Source organism: Pongo abelii, chromosome 8 (assembly GCF_028885655.2).
Source record: "Pongo abelii isolate AG06213 chromosome 8, NHGRI_mPonAbe1-v2.0_pri, whole genome shotgun sequence".
NCBI classification, from domain to species: domain Eukaryota; kingdom Metazoa; phylum Chordata; class Mammalia; order Primates; family Hominidae; genus Pongo; species Pongo abelii.
Window position 1 is genome coordinate 17,464,072 of NC_071993.2, and position 18,528 is coordinate 17,482,599.

Below are 18,528 nucleotides of genomic sequence, written 5' to 3' on the forward strand. Positions count from 1 at the left end.
TCACAAAATTAAATCATTAAATGGTATGGTTTGAATAATGTAAATGTCATATAGCTAAAACAATTAACATAGGTGGTAGATATGCATATGTATTTTGTTTAACACTATTTTCTTCAAAGAACATAAATAAAAAAGCAACACGGTGACTGTTATTTTAGAAATATCAATGAATCTACAAATACAGCACTGGAATCTTTTCTTACATATTCAACACAAGAAAGACAAAGGAATAACTTTCAAGAAATTTTAATCAAACCTGAGGGGATAATACAAGATTTAATAAAATTGCCACAGTGTAATAGTTATCTGTAACAAAGTAATCAGGCATGAAATACCTGTTTTATAAGTCATTTGAAAGGTATCTCATTTGCATGAGTCATAAATGTGTGGGTTGACATAATAGCACTGTTTCCTGCCACTAAGTTTTCAGTAAATATGTGATTGATAATATTCAGTCATCTTGGATTCCAGCTCATCTCTTTGAAACATGACGATGTCTATAAAAATCAAATGGTATTAGTGGCTCCAAAAGAAACTAAGAAACAAAATAATAGTGTGTGTATTTGTGTATTTCGGGTAGGGGGGGAAGAAAGTAAAATAGAAATTAAGCACTGTTACTGTGTACCTATTAGTTTTCTGTAATTGGTTACACAAATGAATACGGTTCTTTTAAGTTAGAAAACCATTCAAGAAAGCTAATGCAGTAATTACCATGCAAGTTACCTAGGGAATCTAAGACTAATTACTGGAGCTCAAAGATCTGTGGGGATAAAACCTGCTTACCAGAAGTTTCCAGAGCTTCACAAACAAGCCTTCAAGGGTGAAGCAGAAGAAGTGGGGAAGGAGGAGTAGAGGGCATCTCATATCATGTTTAATTTAAATTTAAGCATCTCAATGTTATTCTCAAATAGCTGGGTGTCACGCTCAAGCAAATGATTATCCATCAGTTTTCTAAAAATCAGAGGGAGAGACTGTGAAGAGCAATAATTTCTTAGACTGAAATCCGGGTAGATTTTTCACAGATTATTCTGTGCATTAGCTTGTCCTTGGAGGGAAGGGGGTGGGGACCTCTTATAGGAGAATCAATCAAGCTTTTAAAAGCAGAAAAGGCAGACACCTCAACATTGTTGACTTTGTACAGCTACACCTAAAAGAAATTAGATACCAAGAAAGAACAGAGAGCAGGACATCTTCAACTCTTACTTAAATCTCTCTTTAACTGAGTTCAACTAGTATCTCACAAAATGCAAATTCATAGCGGAAACTTAGAATCTGTGGTAAATTTCAGGTAAATCTGAGCCAGATTCACACTTATGCTTGGGATAACCATGCCATCTTGGAAGGTGAGTGGATAGGCATCCTGGATAGGCAATTGAATCCCAAACAGAGTCTCAGGGCCAGAAAAATCCTTAGAAATACATTAGTCCATGTGGAAGGTCCTAGACTCCTTGAGAATCTGATGAAAGTCACAGATTCTTTTCTCAGAAACATGTACAAAATCTCACAGTTTCGAGTGTTTTAGGAAACCACTTTCATGGACTTCAGATTAAGAATCTTCCTAGTTAGGCCTTTCATGTTTCCGGGTAAAAGCTGAAGGAAGTTTGAGACTCAAGTGCCAAGCTGCCAAGTTCTCAGACCCACAATTAAGTGCTGAATGAGTAAAAGCTCAGGAATACATAAAAAGAGGACAAACCCCCTCGTAGCACAAAAAGAAAGTTAAAATAAAATTGCTGAGAAGATAGACTTGGAGAAGCCCTATCTCTTACAAAAGCCAGATTTAAACTGCAGTTGCTTTTCTTTTTTGAGAGAATTCATTTTCTCTTAGCATTTATATTTTCCCCAGACCAAGGAAAAGGTCTTCTGTATCCAGTTGTCCTAAAGTCAGCTCAAACACATCCTGTCCGAGATGCTTTTATCTTCTCAATCCAATTTCTCTTTGAAATCTTTCTGTCAGTAGCAGCATGAGTATTCCAGATGCAAGATTTCTCATTTGACTTTATTTTTCTTCTCCTTCAATGAGAGAACTGGAAGTCAACAAGTAACGAAGTCCTACCAAGTCTTCAGTCATAGAGCAATTTATTGGGTACCATCTATGTGATAGGCACTGGAGATACAAAGATAAACAAGATAATGCCATGTCCCCAAAGGGCTCATAGTCAAGCATCTCTCTCTTGATGTTTTCATAGCTACCATTGATGTTGTAGGTGGTCACCATTCTGTAGTTACCTGTCTACATATAAATTCATATTTATATTTCTTGTCTTTCTAAAGTGACTATGAATTCTTTGAGTTCAGTAAGAAAACATTACACTTTTTTGTTTACTTTCATGCATCCATTTCTTTAATATTTTTTTTATTGAGGCCCTATTTTGTGCCCAGCACTCTACCAGGAACGAAAAAAGGCTACAGTGCTCTGACTTAGTAAATCTTAAATATTTGTGGCTGAGTAAACTTTATCTTTTTTGATGGCAAGTGACATACTTACTTAAGAAAAATAACTTTTAAGCTCTCTCATTGTTAGATCATTTGACCACCGGAGTCCTATAATTTTCAAATAATCCCTAGGTGTCAACTGTTGGAAGTTTCAACAATCAGGTTGCAGATGAGTTTAAAATATATTGACTTGTCTGTATTCTTACAAATTTAATGTAACTTTTGTAATTGCTGCTTAAAAATTACCACGTTTGAAAAACTCACATTCTACTTTTTTTCAATTTGGTATAAAATGCTCTAAGTAAATAAAAGAAAATTAAAAATAATTTAGCTACCTGACATCTATAATTACAGGGAACATATCTATAATACCAGCTTTATAAACAAGCCCGAGATTCCCCAGATTTGGCTAGCTATATTGGTAAAAATTTAGGAAAGTGGGTGGTTTATTGTTATTTAATTGCATAGACTTCTGTTGAGGGTTTCTATAATTTAGTTTAGAAATATGCCCATAAAAAGAACATTACAATATAATAAATATTCAAGTCAATAAATAAATGTCTGTGTGCCTGTTCTCTTCTCTGACAACAAAGTGTATTATAGCCCCAGATGTTTACTTTTTTTTTTTTTTCTTTGAGGCATAGTCACTCTGTCAGCCAGGCTGCAGTGCAGTGGTACAATTTAGATCACTGCAACCTTCGCCTCACAGGTTCAAGTGATTCTCCCGCCTCAGTGATTCTTCTGAGTACCTGGGATTACAAGTATGCCCCGTTATGCCCAGCTAATTTTTATATTTTTAGTAGAGATGAGGTTTCACCATGTTGGCCAGGCCAGTTTCGAACTCCTGACCTCAAGTGATCCACCCACCTCAGCCTCCCAAAGTGCTTGGATTACAGTTATGAGCCACTGCGCCTGGCCTAAGATGTTTACTTAAATTGGCCCTGAAGGGATGGATAGGCCATTGGGAGTAATTGTCATGCATACTGATGCATTTTTTTTAACGTGAAAATGGTACTAAGGTAAGAATGGCTGTACCCTCCAGGGACCAGCCATCTATACAGATTCTATACCTCATAATCTGCAGCAGTGACTCTCATACAACTCTGGATTTGAAGAGACTGATTTTTGTCAAAAAAAAGGAAAGGAAGACAAAAGATTTACAGATAATATAGTTATTAAATGGAGCCAGACATTGTGAGTGAATACTTATAGAGATGATTTAAGGCTCTGAATAAAGTTCCCTTCCCCCAAGGGAATCCCCAAGAAGGGATTTCCTTTTGCTCCTATCCGGCATCTAAGCTAAGGGCAGATCTAAATCCAGCTCGGGATGGAAATGTTTCGAAGTTGGCCTTCAGTTCTTTTTTTTTTTGAGACGGAGTCTTGCTCTGTCATGTCACCCAGGCTAGAGTGCAATGGCGCGATCTGCAACCTCCGCCTCCCGAGTTCAAGCGATTCTCCTGCCTCAGCCTCCTGAGTAGTTGGGATTACAAGTGCGTGCCACCATGCCTGGCTGATTTTTTTTGTTGTTGTATTTTTAGTAGAGACCGTGTTCCACAATGTTGGTCAGGCTGCTTTTGATCTCCTGATCTCGTGATCCACCAGCCTCAGCCTCCCAAAGTGCTGGGATTACAGGCGTGAGCCATACGCCCAGCCCCTTCAGTTCTTTTAAAAACTGGTTTTTCCAGGGATTCAAAGTTGGCCTTCAGTTCTTTTGAAAACTGGTTTTTCCAGGGATTGCTGGAAGCTCTGCTCAGCTTCTCTGCCTCTCAGCCAAATTTTGCTTTTGTATTCGGCAAGTTCTTTGTGAGAAAAACCAGCCCAAATTGATGGGTTCCCTTCACCTTCTGGGCTTTAGTCCTTTAAATTCTCCCTGCCTTGGTGGCAGGGAGGACCTGCGCCAGTGTCCTCACACAGGTGTTTGGTAGATTTTGTTTTCTTTTCGTTACTCTCAAGAGGCTTGGTCTGAACTTAACAGCCAGAAGTAAAAGCTCCTATACTCCCTACTTTGATCATTACAGTCATTACAAATCTATCTTTCCAGCTAATTATCTTAGATTGATCCTCAATAGCTCACTACCTGAATCTCTTCCTCTTCTTTTTTTGTCTATTCTGCATATGCAGAAAGGTTTCTCAAAATCAGACTCTGTTATCACTTGTTGACCCTGTGATCATCTAGGTTATGATTGTGCAATTTTCAATCTCATCTTCCTGCCACCAGGACCTCTCAAATGCAGTCTCAAATAGGTTGAATTTGGCATAAAATGTCCTGGAAATGAAATAGTTAAACAGGAATCCCCTTTCCAGCCTCTCTTCCTAAAATATCAGGTAGGAAAGATGTTTAATGCTATCCTGCAGGAAGTCATGATATCCATGTGTCTACCCAGTGGAGGGAAGATACACCCATTTTTAGCTTTGACACCACCAGGAAGGCACTCTTTCACCTACTGGAGGTGGAGCAGAACCCTCCTCACATTGGCAGCAGAATCAAAGGCAGTTGGTCTAATCATACCAGCATATTCTGACTAAAGAAGGATCAGGCAGAGCCACTACATAAGGCAAATGAGAAGAACTGCCTTCCCACATAAAAAAAGAGAACCATACTGCAGGTATTTCTTAGAGTATTTTAGGGGAAAGCAAAGTCTCTTTAGCAATATTTTTTACAAGTTTAATGCTTCAAGTTAACTTTGAAAATAATGAGTAAAGATAAAGACATGTCTCTGGATTGTAATAAGATAAAATAATTTGGCATAGGACGAAATTGGAATGGGATGTACAGGAAAGAATCAGAATGTGGAAAAGAAGGAGGAAGAGGAGGAGGAAAGGAGGAGGGAGAGGGGGAAGAAGGAAGAGGAGAGGGAGGAAGGAAGGAAGGAAAGAAGGAAGGAAGGAAGGAGAAGAAAAAGAATAAGAAGGAGGAGGAGGAAAGAAGAAGAGGAAGAGGAAAAAGGAGGAGGAGGAAAGAAGAAGAGAAGAAAGAAGACGATGAAGAGGAAGAAGGAGGAGGAAGAAAAAGAAAAGAAGCCCCGCCCCCCCAAAACAAAAACCAGAGCAATCTAGACCAAGCAAGCACAGAGACAACTGACCTTGATCTATGATATGTGGAGATATGGGGGTAAGAACTATCAGATAAGTACTGATGCTCCCTCACTGCATACTGCTTTAACAAAGTTTATTTCTGTCTGGATGGGCTTCAAGTTTTCCAACCACAGCCCTGTAATGGTCAAGTGATAACCTGGTTTTGCCAGTTGACACCTCCTTCCTGGGTTATTACTTAGAGCAACTCACGCCCCTGAATGTCACTTGTGTTAAAAAGTCAATGAGGAAAAACTGGAAGAGTGTACACAGAAAACAAAAGTTGTTCTAAAGTGATGGGATTATAGATTATGTTTTCCAAACATTCTTTAATACGATGACATTTTATTTACTAAACAAATAAATACCAAATGTAAATGGTACCAAAAAACACAACATCTTCTAAAATATAACTTACAAACATACTAAAATCTTTCTTGTTAATTTGGGAATTTTTGTAATTAAAACAGTAACATAATGCAAATTTCTACACAAGAGATGGAGATGGAATGCCCTGTGCCTCATGAGAGGGTCTTAGAATTCAGTCGGCCTCATTGCCAGCTGGGGTTGGTTCCACTTCTCTTTTTAATAACATACTGCCTATTTTTCTACAAAGCAAATGAACAAGACATTTTTAAAATCTCATATTATTTATGAAAAAAATTACCTAAAATTTGCGTATTCTTCTGCTTGCCGTTTCCATGGACAACTCTGTATATCTGTGATAATCTGAAGGTAGTCGTTCTCTGAATACCTAAAAATTAAATGTCAATATAATTAGAAAATAATGATCTCATATGTAAGTCTTCTTAGAAGATACTTCTATAATCTACTCACTTTAGTCTATAAATATTTTTTGATATAAGGTGAGGCAGAAATAACTAAAATCATACTCATTTCAAAACACCGAGAAAATACAATTAGTAAATGATTATTATGTTGGTTTAGGGATTTATAATTTGCACATATCATAAGCCAAGTGTAGTATTAAAAACCATGACAACACACCAACTCACATATGTATCTTATGGACATTCCACTTTGGCTTAAAATAATTGACAAATAAATATATATTTATAGCTGTTTTATAGATGTTTGCCATAAATATGTACTCGATAGATTTTTTCAGACTCTAAGTTCCCATATTTACCTTGGAATGTATAGACAAAATTTTCCTCCAAATAATTAAGTTATAATTTGGAACTGTACATTCAACACCCAGATTGTACTATTGAGAGAGAAGTTTACTGACATAAAAATCTATAGGTAGAGTGGTATAGTTTGAGAAGCACTGAGCAGGATCCCAGTCCCTGTTAGATCTCTCCCTATCTGAAATTCCACCATTAAGTATTAATTTCTAAAGCACAGAATATCCTTTAGTCTTTGTGTTCTCATTTGAAATGCAAATATCCCTTTGAGTGAGAAAACTCTTAAATTTTATTTCAATTAGTAACTTACTCATTAGTTGCCAGCTATTAGTGATAAAAGGCTCTACAACAATGAGATAGAATATATGTTGAAGACGTAATGGAGAAGAAAAATGAAACCAGACCGATACCTAGATTGACAAATGTGATAAAGAGTACTGGGAATGGAAAATATTAAAATATATGTGAAAGACTTTTTCTTATTTTTTAAGTCGTCTTGAAAGAAAATTGTTTAAAGTGACTATAATAATATTTGAGGTGGGGTTATAAATGTAGACATAAATGCATGACAGCTATAGAACAAAGGCCAGAAAGAGGTAGGGGCGGGAAAGTGGAAATAGGAGTGATATAAATCATTTGACAACTGACAGCAATAAGAAAAAGATGAACACTCTTCACCTAAAACAACGAGCAAAACCAAACAAAATCATAAAAATGTTATCATAAAAATACTCAAGCCACAGGCAGGCAGAAAAAGAGGGAAGGGAACAAAGAACAGGTAAATAGAGAACAAATGGCAAGATGGCAGATTTAGGCCCAACTGTGTGACTAATCTCAATAAATATAAATGATCTAGGCATACCAATTAAAAGGCAAAAAATGTCAAACTGGGAGAAGAAAGAAGAAGAGGAAGAGGAAGAAGAAGAAGAAGAAGGGAAGAAGAAGAAGAAGAAAGAAGAAAGGAAGAAGAAGAAAGAAGAAAAGAAGAAGAAGAGGGAGAAGAAGAATCAACCAATCCACATATTGTCTACATGAAGCATATTTTATATAAGTAAGCAAATAAAAGTAAAAACAATCATTAAAACAAAGTTAGAAGGGCTATATTCATAGTATATTTCTGAGCAAGGAATATTACTACAAGAAAATAATATTCCCAAGCAAAGAATATTAATGAAAAATGAGATTAGAGTAGAAATTGATAAAATCTTTAAAATTCAATGATATCAAAAGCTCGTTCTTTGAAAACATCAATAAAATTGATAAAACTCTTGCCACACTGATTAGAAAAAAGTGAGAGAAGATATAAATGACCAGTACCAGAAATGAGAGAGGATGGAGCACTAAGAATCCTTAAAACATTAAAAGTATAATAACTTTATGCCAAAATAGTTGGTGACTTAGATGCAATGGCGATATGTGTTGAAAGACACAAACTACCAAAGCCCACTCAAGAAGAAATTAATAACATAAATAGTCCTATAGCCATTAATAAAATTGATTTTGTAATTAAAATTCTTCCTACAGAAAAACAAACAAACAAACAGAAAAAAACAACAACAACACACACACACTAGGCCCAAATGGCTTCACTGGAGAATTTTATCAAACATTTAAGGAATATTAATACCAATTATGTGCAAAGTCTTCTAGAAAATTCAAGGGGGTAAAACACTTCCCAACTCACTATATGAGAACAGGGTTACCCTGATACAAAAATCTTCAACAAGGCCGGGCTCGGTGGCTCAAGCCTGTAACTCCAGCACTTTGGGAGGCCGAGGCGGGCGGATCACGAGGTCAAGAGATCAAGACCGTCCTGGCTAACATGGTGAAACCCTGTCTCTACTAAAAATACAAAAAAATTAGCCGGGCGTGGTGGTGGGCGCCTGTAGTCCCAGCTACTCAGGAGGCTGAGGCAGGAGAATGGCATGAACCCAGGAGACGGAGCTTGCAGTGAGCCGAGATCGCACCACTGTACTCCAGCCTGGGCGACAGAGCAAGACTCCATCTCAAAAAAAAAAAAAAAAAAAAAATCCTCAACAAAATATTATTGAATTGAATCCAAAAACAAGAAGAAAGGATAAAGCACTGTGACCAACTGAGGTGTATATCAGGAATTTGGTTTATTTTAAAATTGATCAAAGCAGCTCACCATATTAACAGAATAAAAAAAACACAAATAATAATCTCAGCACACAAAAGGATTTGACCTGATCCAACATTCAGCAATGACAAAACCCTCACTGTAAAACAGAATTTCCACAATTTGATAAAGGACATTTACAAAAACAGCTATGGCTAGGATCATACTTAATGGTGAAAGACTGAATGATGAATGCTTTCCCCCTAAAATCAGGAAAAAGACAAGAATGTCCACTTTCACTATCTCTATTCCACGTTGTATTAGAGGTCCAACAAATGCAATAAAGAAGAAAACGAAATAAAGCCATCCAGATTAAAAAGGAAATAGTAAAACTGTCTTTATTCAGAGATGACATAATCATCTAATGATTGCAGAAATGATGTATACGTATGCCAACACTTGACAAATTAATTATACACTTAAGTTCATTGAACATTACTCCTCAAAAAACTTTTGTTTATTACTAAACTAAAAATTATATTTTCAATGATGCTATAACTAAGATAATAAGCATTACATATCAGCCATTTTTAAGGATCAAATATCTAAAATTTGAAATTTGATTTATTATGAACCTACAGTATATTTAAATTGATATGCTTTTTTAAAGAGTTCCCTGGATAGCTAATAAGTTGCTTCTTCCTATGAGCTCTCAGACTGCTTTGACCAACATTTCTATAATAGCCTCTCTCACGTTAAATTTAATTATGAGTTTACATGTTGGTTTCTTGGTCTCTTCTTTCCCCTCAGGACTTTGAGGACTGACCATTTCTCACCCAGCACAATCCCTACGACATGCTGATTTGTTTTTATTAACCTAGGAAATGCATTTTATTTATTTATTTATTTATTTATTTAGAGATGGAGTCTCGCTTTGTTGCCCAGGCTGGAGTGCAGTGGCGGGATCCCGGTTCACTGCAACCTCCGTCTCCCAGGTTCAAGCTATTCTCCTGCCTCAGCCTCCTGAGTAGCTGAGATTACAGGCGCGCATCCCCATGTCCGGCTAATTTTTGTATTTTTAATAGAGACGAGGTTTCACCATGTTGGTCAGACTGATCTTGAACTCCTGACCTTTTGATCCACCCACCTTGGCCTCCCAAAGTACTGGGATTACAGGCCTGAGCCACTGCGCCTGGCCTGGAAATGCATGTTTAAATATAAATACAACATGTAATGAGGTCATAAACTATTCTGAATAAGCTCAAAGCTTGAATTATGATTTCCACTTAAAACTTCCCTCAGTACTGACTTACTTCCACTGACTTTTCCTATTTACACATCTCCCCATTTAAAGCCCAGCCCTCCTTCAATGTATCTATCACTTGAGAATTCTCACATTAGAGCTCAATAACTCATTAATCAATTTTCTCAGTCCAGTAATCCAATTCAGCCAGTTTCTTAGCATTAAAGGCATGCATGCGTGTGTGTGTGTGTGTGTGTGTATCCTGTTAAACTACTACCCCCTTTTTCCATGAGTAACTCATACACTAACTGTACCCATCTTCCTTTTTGAGCTCCCTCAATAGTGATCAATGTAGAACTTGCCAATTAGTTCACATAGGAAATGGAGAAAGGGGTTTATATTGCTTGGTAGTAGTGATCTAACCTCTGCAACTTAAAGAATACAATAAATCCCTCTCTTTTTGGCTGACTCTTGGACTTGAGGGTAATCTCCTTTCTCAGCCCTCTTTGTTGGCATGGCATGGGTGTGAGGATCCTCTCTTCCTTTCCTCCATACTTTATCTTATTAATATACTGGAGTTGGCTCATACAAGCTTATGGGAGCTGACTGTTAAGTTTTCAGGAATGTTGTGAACAGGTTATTAAACCATTGGTAGCTTGAAATCAGCCAAAGTGGAAGCATTTATACCACAGGAACTGGAAAATTTGACAAATCAGGTTTCTCTGCTTCCCCCCTCCACCCAAGCTAATAGTAAAACATGGATGAGCTCACCATAGCTCCTATACTTCTCATCCCAGCTGCGAGCCTGTTGGCCTGGCTCATACTCATTCATTATCCCTATAGTTTGAGCTTCACTGAGGCTTGCTGAAAAGGCCAGGTAAGACTTTGCTGCCACATCTAACTCATCAAATAAGACTGATCCAGAGAGGTTCTGGGTTATACAAAACTATCATATAACATCCAAACAGCAAGTACTACCTTGGGAAATTAAAGATGACTTTATTACCACCAAAATTGTGTGCAAATGCTCCTGAGGATATGATACTTTTACTTTAGCTTACTTGAAAAGCAGAGATTTTTTTGCAATCATTCTTGCCTGTATATTGAGCTTAGTCTGGAACATTAAAATTGCCATCCATGGACAATTGGGAAAAATGTGCATTGTAGAATATGGATAGTCTTTAAAATATTTTGTTTTAAACATCCCTCCCCCAATATATTGTAGCTGGTTCCAATTTAACCTAATATTGAAAGACGCCAATCATAATGTATCTAAGCTTACTGGTAAGTTAGCTGAATAAAATGGCCTTTGACTTTATGGTCACTGATAGGTAAAACCAAGTGAATACCTTATAGCAGAGCCATCTATTATTAGATATACTTCTGGCCATTTTACAATTGGAAGACAGTACTCAGGGTAATTTCTCCCTGAGATTAAATGTTCAAAAAGTCATTTTTACATCCAATCTGGAAATGAAGCCTTATCCTCTGACATTATAGAGGAGAAGTCAAAAGAATAAGGGATATCGAAGGAAATTTTTTTCTAAGCGCTTGTCCTTTTTAGTGAAAGTTAAATCACCAACAGCTTTTTGAGAAAATTAAGATTGCCACAGGATCATCGCAATTATAAAATGGAAGCATGGTTGCAACCAAAAATCATTTGAGGAGGAAAAACCACATGTGTGCTCCAGCTTTGAGCCAAGTTGGGGATAGGTGTGTCTCTGCAACAGCTTCCTGTCAAGTAAAATTGTTCTAAATCACATCATATTTTCTGCACACTTACATATATAATTGATTTTCAGTTTATAAAGCCCAGATCTCACCCCAAAATCTTGGGAGGTAGCTCTGCTTCAGATATCATTTCTGTTTTTCTGGATGACAAAACTGAAAGTTCTGAGAAGATAAACAGCTTGCTCAATATTGCCTTGTACATAGTTGAGCTAAGAATTAAACTCATGTCTTTTGATTCACTTTCTGGCTCTTTCCAATATATCATGTTGTATCTCATCTATTTTCATAATGAAACTGAAAATTAATCCCATCAGAAATGTTTTCTGTCCCAAGCCATACAATAAATCACACTAAATAATGTAGCAAGTTATGTTCAAAAGAATAAATAATGTCTATTTAAATCATTATTAGTAATACTCAAAATGAACCACAAATTATAAATAACCTACTAAATGACAATAAATGTCATATTAAAATTTTAAACATTTTTCTGGAAACGTCTCTTTGAAGATGAAGACCCACATGCTGTGACTAGTTTTATCTCAATTAAGATATAAATAGGGCTTTTCAAGCACTATAATTTATGGTTAATTAATTAAATGGTTAAATATTTACAGTAGTTCCCCCTTACGTATGGTTTCATCCTCTTGGGTTCCAGCTACCCATGGTGAACCACAGTCCAAAAATATTAAATGGAACCTTCCAGAAATAAACAATTCGTAAGTTTAAAATCGTGACTACTCTGAGTGACCTATGAAATCTCACATCGTCCTGCTCCATCCTGCCTGGGATGTAAATCATCCCTCCGTTCAGCAGATCCACCCTGTCTGTGCTACCTGCCTGCTGACTTAGTTATTTAGTAGCCATCTCAGTTATGAAACTGAAAGAACATAGTATATATAGGGTTCTGCACTATCTGTGGATTCAGGCATCCACAGAGGGTCTTGAAAAATATCCCATGCAGATAAGGGGGACTACTGTATTGGGTACTTACTACATACATAGAAGTTATCTTGGAGATACTCATTTACTAGTCTTACGTAAGCAGCTGAGATACCAATTTGGTTTCCTATGACATCTCTTCATGGTGAAAGCCAGCCATTTTTCATCCATTGAAACAGGTAGGGACAACACAGTAATATTAAGTCAGTAGTTTTCTGAGTGATGTTCTGTGTAGATCAAAAGTCTTTTGCAGCATTTTCACCAAGCCCCTGAAGAGCTCAGTTATGCTTGAAAATAAATTCTGCAAACGAATACAGTGCTACAAGACTTTCAGTCAATACAGTCAATCATTTCCACTGGGTAATACTCTTTAAAGGAATAGCTAATGAGTGTATGAAAGCTAAACTAGAAGAAGTGTGTGGCGGGTAGACTGAGTTGAGCTAGGCAGTGGCACCGACATTTTATCCACTAGAGGTAGAAGAGTTCAATTTACATTGTTTTCAGCTATGCATGATGGTAACTTCTAATTAGAGTGTCATGGGTATTGTCGACTGGCATGGGAAAAAGGGATCTGCAACTTTTATTTTCTCTGTATCTTTTAATGTCCCTAAGACAAGTTAAATAAATATTAGAACACAGCTTCAGAGATTAACTCCTGAAGATGCCAATGTACTTCTTCACAGCCCCAATGAAATCTCCAAAGTGCTGTACTGTATTATTTGAAAAAGCCAGGCGTTCTTTTTTTTTTTTTTCATCGGATGCTTCCTTTGTTCTACAAAATTAACTTGTTGGGTACTGGTATTAAGTATATACTCAAGATGGGCTAGGAAATGCTGTGAGCAGTGACTAACCTCAGCCAACCAAGAGGGAATGGTGTATCTATTTACAAAGAGGTGGGATGTGATGCAGCAAAAGCTATAGATGGGTGGAGCACACTAGGGCTGTCAACAGGATAGAGTAAGAGAGCTGTTACCACCCCCAAATCTACAGGTTACCCAGAAAGAGCTGTGATTGTAGGTGAAGACAAGGGTGGTAGCCTTTGGTAGAAGATGCAGTCATCCCTAATCCCAGCCCACAGAGAGGGATCCATGGGAGTAAATCCCCCAAACTGTCTCTCTTTCCACCTTCCACTCTCCTGCCAATGACTCCCATAGGCCAAACCTAACCAGAACCCAAAGGGTAAGAGAAAGAGGGTCCAACTAATGTAGTCCAAGGAAGTCAGCCTCAAGGACATGCAGCAAGAAGAAAAAGCACGGATGGTAGATCCGAATGATCAGCCAAGAACTTATAGCACAAACAGCAATCTATTCATGATGTTACTTCTCAGCATTATTTTGGGGTAACTGAATTGTACTTCAATGGAAAATTTGATACAATGCCAAAATCAAGCAGTAGCTCACAGCAAAATACAAAACAGAATTTTCAGTATCTTGAAGCTTCGTGTATTAGTCCATCTTCATACTGCTATGAAGAAATAGCCAAGACTGGGTAACTCATAAAGAAAAAGAGGTTTAATGAACTCACAGTTCACCATGGCTGGGGAGGCCTCACAAACATGGAGGAAGGCAAAGGAGGAGCAAGTGTACGTCTTACACGGTGGCAGTCAAGAGAATGTGTGCAGGGGAACTGCCCTTTATAAAACCATCAGATCTCTTGAGACCTATTTACTATCATAAGAACAGCATGAGAAAACCCACCCCCATGATTCAATTACCTCCCACCAGGTCCCTCCCACAACACATGGAGATTATGGGAGCTATAATTCAAGATGAGACTTGGGTGAGGACACAGCCAAACCATATCACTTCTTCTTCACAAATATCTGCAACCTGCAAATATATCACCAGGATAAAGAGAATCAGTAAACAAATAAAGAGTCTGATATTTAAGAGTTTTGTATTTCCTCTTGTCATACAATCACTGTAAGATTTCTAAAGATGAAAAAAATGATGACCCACTTTTCAAGTTTCAATGAAATCTCCAGACCTATAAGAGAATATTCAGAGATGAAAGTGACAATTTAGTGATCTTATACCATCAGTTTTTACAAGTAAGACCTATAAATTGCAGAGTTTGATAAAACCAATAAATTCACTATTTCACCATTTCTTGAAGTTACAACAGTGAATGAGCAAGCATGCATAGAACACCTGCTAAGATTCTTAAGCCATATATGAGTGGCTATTAACCTTTCGCATCTTTAGTTGTCCGAACACACATAAGCAGAGCTGACCCTTCCCTCCCTCCTGACTCTCCTTTGCACCACCCCTATATCTATTACATATCCCTACAGCACTTATCCTTTTATTTTCATGTATTTATTGAAAAAATATTTATTGGGCATTTGCTATGCATGAGACACTGTTCTATGCATCAGTAATAATCAACAAAACACAAAAATCAATGTTCTCCACCAGGCGCAGTGGCTCACACCTATAATCCCAGCACTTTGGGAGGCCAAGGTGGGTGGATCACCTGAGGTCAGGAGTTCGAGACCAGCCTGACTAACATGGACAAATCCCATCTCTAAAAAAAAAAAAATACAAAATTAGCCAAGCATGGTGGCACATGCCAGCTACTCATGAGGCTGAGGCAGGAGAATTGCTTGAACCTGGGAGGCAGAGGTCGCAGTGAACTGAGATCGCACCATTGCACTCCAGCCTGGGCAACAAGAATGAAACTCTGTCTCAAAAAACAAAAACAAAACAAAAAAAACCCTATGTTCTTGTGAAGTTTATATTGTAGTAAGGGTTGATAGCAAACTGAAATAATACATACATTAATAGCATGTTAAAGTGCTAGGCACTTCAATGTACTAAGTAATACAAAAAAAAAAAAAGGAAAGAAGGACAATAGGAAAGAAAGTACGAGGAATAGTGTTGCAGTTTGTGTAGAGTGGCCACGGTAGCCCTCACTGAGAGGTGATAATTGAGCAAATACTTGAAAAATGTATTAAGTAATTAGTAAAGTAATAAGTAGGCTGTGCAAATAGAAGGGGGTGCAAGTGTGGGGAGAGCATTCTGGGCAAAATGAAAGAAATTGTAAAGGCTGGAGGTAAAGGCAGGCATGGTGTGTTTGAGGGACACAAAATGATGTGGGTGGCTGTAATCCACCTCTGAGTCACTCATGAATCCAGTCATGAAGGTGGCAGGAGATGAGATCAGAAAGGTAATAGGAAGTCTGATGCTATTGGCCTTCCTATTCAAAGGGTGGACCTGAAACTAGTGGTACTGGCATCACATAGGCTAGGCTTGTTAAGAATGCAGTATCTCAGGCCCCATCCCTGACTCACAAAATTAGAATCTATATTGAAACAAAATCCCACAGGTGATATGTAGTTAAGAGTTTTTAGTAGCTTGATTGCGATATAATTTGTATGCCACACAATTCACCCATCATATGTGTACTGTTAAGTGGTGGTTATATTCACAGATATGTTCAAACATCATCACAGTCAATTTTACAACATTTTAATCACCTCAAAAAAAAATCCTGTATCCTTTATTACCCCCTGCATCTCATAAGTTTTGGTATGCTATGTCTTCATTTTCACTCATCTTAAAGTATTTTCTGATTCTTCTTTTGATTTCATCTTGGATGCACTGGATATTTAGAAATGTGTTATTTAATTCTCACCCATTTGGGAGTTTTCCAAATTGTTTTTCTGCTATGTATTTCAAATATCACTTCATTGTGATCAGATATTGTGCTTTGTATTATTTCTATTCTTTTAAATATACTGCATTTAAAAAAATGATCTAACACATGGTATATCCCGGAGAATGATTTGTGTGCATTTGAGAAGATCATCATAGTCTGTTGTTACATTGAGTGCTGTAAGTCTGGTGGGTTTATGGTGTTCTTCAGGGTCTTCTATTTCCATGTTAATCTTTTTCTCATTGTTCTATCCACTACTGAAAGTGGATATTGAAGTTTTGAATTATTATTGTTGACTTGTTTCTCTCTTTATTTGCTTCATGTATTTTGGTGCTGTTATTAGGTGCATACATGTTTATAATTATTATATATTGCTAATGGATGACCTTTATCATATAAAATCTCCTTTATCTCTTAACTTTATTGTTTTAAAAGTCTATTTTGTCTGATATCAGTAGAGCCACTCCAGCTTTCTTGTGGTTGCTATCTGCACAATGTACCTTTTTCCATCCTTTTACTTTCAGTCTATTGTATCTTTGAGTCTGAAGTGTGTCTTCTGTAGACAGCATAGAACAGGATCATGTTTTTAATTCAGTGTGACAATCACTGACTTTTTGGGGTTTTTTTGGTTTTTTTTTGTTTGTTTGTTTGTTTTTTGTTTTTTTCTTTTGGAGACAGAGTCTAGCTCAGTCGCCCAGGCTGAAGTGCAGTGGCGCGATCTTGGCTCACTGCAAGCTCCGCCTCCTGGGTTCACGCCATTCTCCTGCCTCAGCCTCCCCAGTAGCTGGAACTACAGGCGCCTGCCACCATGCCTGGCTGATTTTTTTTTTTTTTTGTATTTTTAGTAGAGATGGAGTTTCACCGTGTTAGCCAGGATGGTTTCAATCTCTTGACCTCGTGATCCGCCTGTCTCAGCCTCTCAAAGTGCTGGGATTGCAGGCCTGAGCCACTGTGCCCGGCCTGACAATCTCTGACTTTTGACTGGGTGATTTAATCCACTCAAATTTAATGTTGTTATTTATATAGTTAGATTTATGTCTGCTATTTTACTTTTTGTTTGCTGTATGTTTCATGTTCTTTTTTGTTTCTCTGTTCTTCTTTTATAGCTTTGTTTTGACTTAGGTAAATATTTTCTAATGTAGCATCTTACATCTTTAATAATTTTAACTATTTTCAGTGTGGTTGCTCTAAGGTTTACCATACACAACTTATCAGAATCAGCTTCAGATTTATACTAGTTTAATTGTAGGGAGGGATACATAGAAACATTATTCCTACATAGCTCTATTCTTTTTTCTCCTTAATTATGATATTATTATTATAGGTATTATGCCTATTAATGTTACAAACCCAACTATACCTTGTTATCATTATTACTTTATCATCTCTTGTCATTTCTATAGCACAGTATACCTTTGCTCCAACCCACTTCCTTTGTGCTGTTAATGGCAAATATATGCATATATATTTGAGACGCACTTGTAAGAAACTTGTAGGTCACTGGAAGAACTTTGTCCTTTATTTTGAGTGAAATTGAAAGACTTTGGAGCAGAGAAGTTATCTGTCTACTTACAGAAATAGGATCCCCCTGCCTACTTTGTTGAAAATAGTCCTTAAGAGAACAAGAGGTGGAAGCTGGGAGAAAATTAAGAGATGTTTGCCATAATCCAGCAGCGGGATGAAGGTGGCTTAAACCAAAGTGGGATTGGTGAGGTTAGGAAGAAATCAGCAGTTTCTGGATTTGATTTGAAGGTAGCCAGTAAGATTTAATTATAGATTGGACATGGTATGGCTAAAAAGAGAGGAATCAAGGATAACTCCAAAGTTTCAGGCCCAAGGGGCTGACAAGATAGATGTGTCATTAACTGATACAGGGAAGAGTGCTAAAGTGCAAAGTTGAGAGGGAATTCCAGGACATCAGTGTGAGACAGACTAGGTTTGAGATCCCTTATAGACAGTCCAGGAAAGCTCTGACTGGGCAGAGATACATACAAATCTGCGAAGAGGTTCAGGTGGGAGATAGAAATTTGAGAATTGTCAGTATGGTATTTAAAACCATGAGACTAAATGAGGTCCTTGAGGGATGAGGATGAAGAGAAATGAGGCCTGAGGATTGAATTCTGGGGCATCCAGTGTCAAAAATAAGGAGACATGAGAAGGAATCTACAATGAAGAATGAGAAGGGGCTGGGCACATTGGCTCATTCCCGTAATCTCAGCACC

At 37.4% G+C, this 18,528-nt stretch overlaps 1 protein-coding gene across 3 annotated transcripts in view; it reads right to left on the minus strand.

The window, feature by feature from the left end:
• ST8SIA6 (ST8 alpha-N-acetyl-neuraminide alpha-2,8-sialyltransferase 6) overlaps positions 1–18,528 on the minus strand; it is a 139,956-nt gene that overhangs the window by 38,075 nt on the left and 83,353 nt on the right. For all 3 annotated transcript variants that reach the window (XM_002820564.5, XM_054522008.2, XM_054522007.2), the window contains exon 4: positions 6,173–6,259. In XM_002820564.5, coding sequence (XP_002820610.1) covers positions 6,173–6,259 — 87 coding nt within the window. The remainder of the gene's footprint in view (positions 1–6,172; positions 6,260–18,528) is intronic.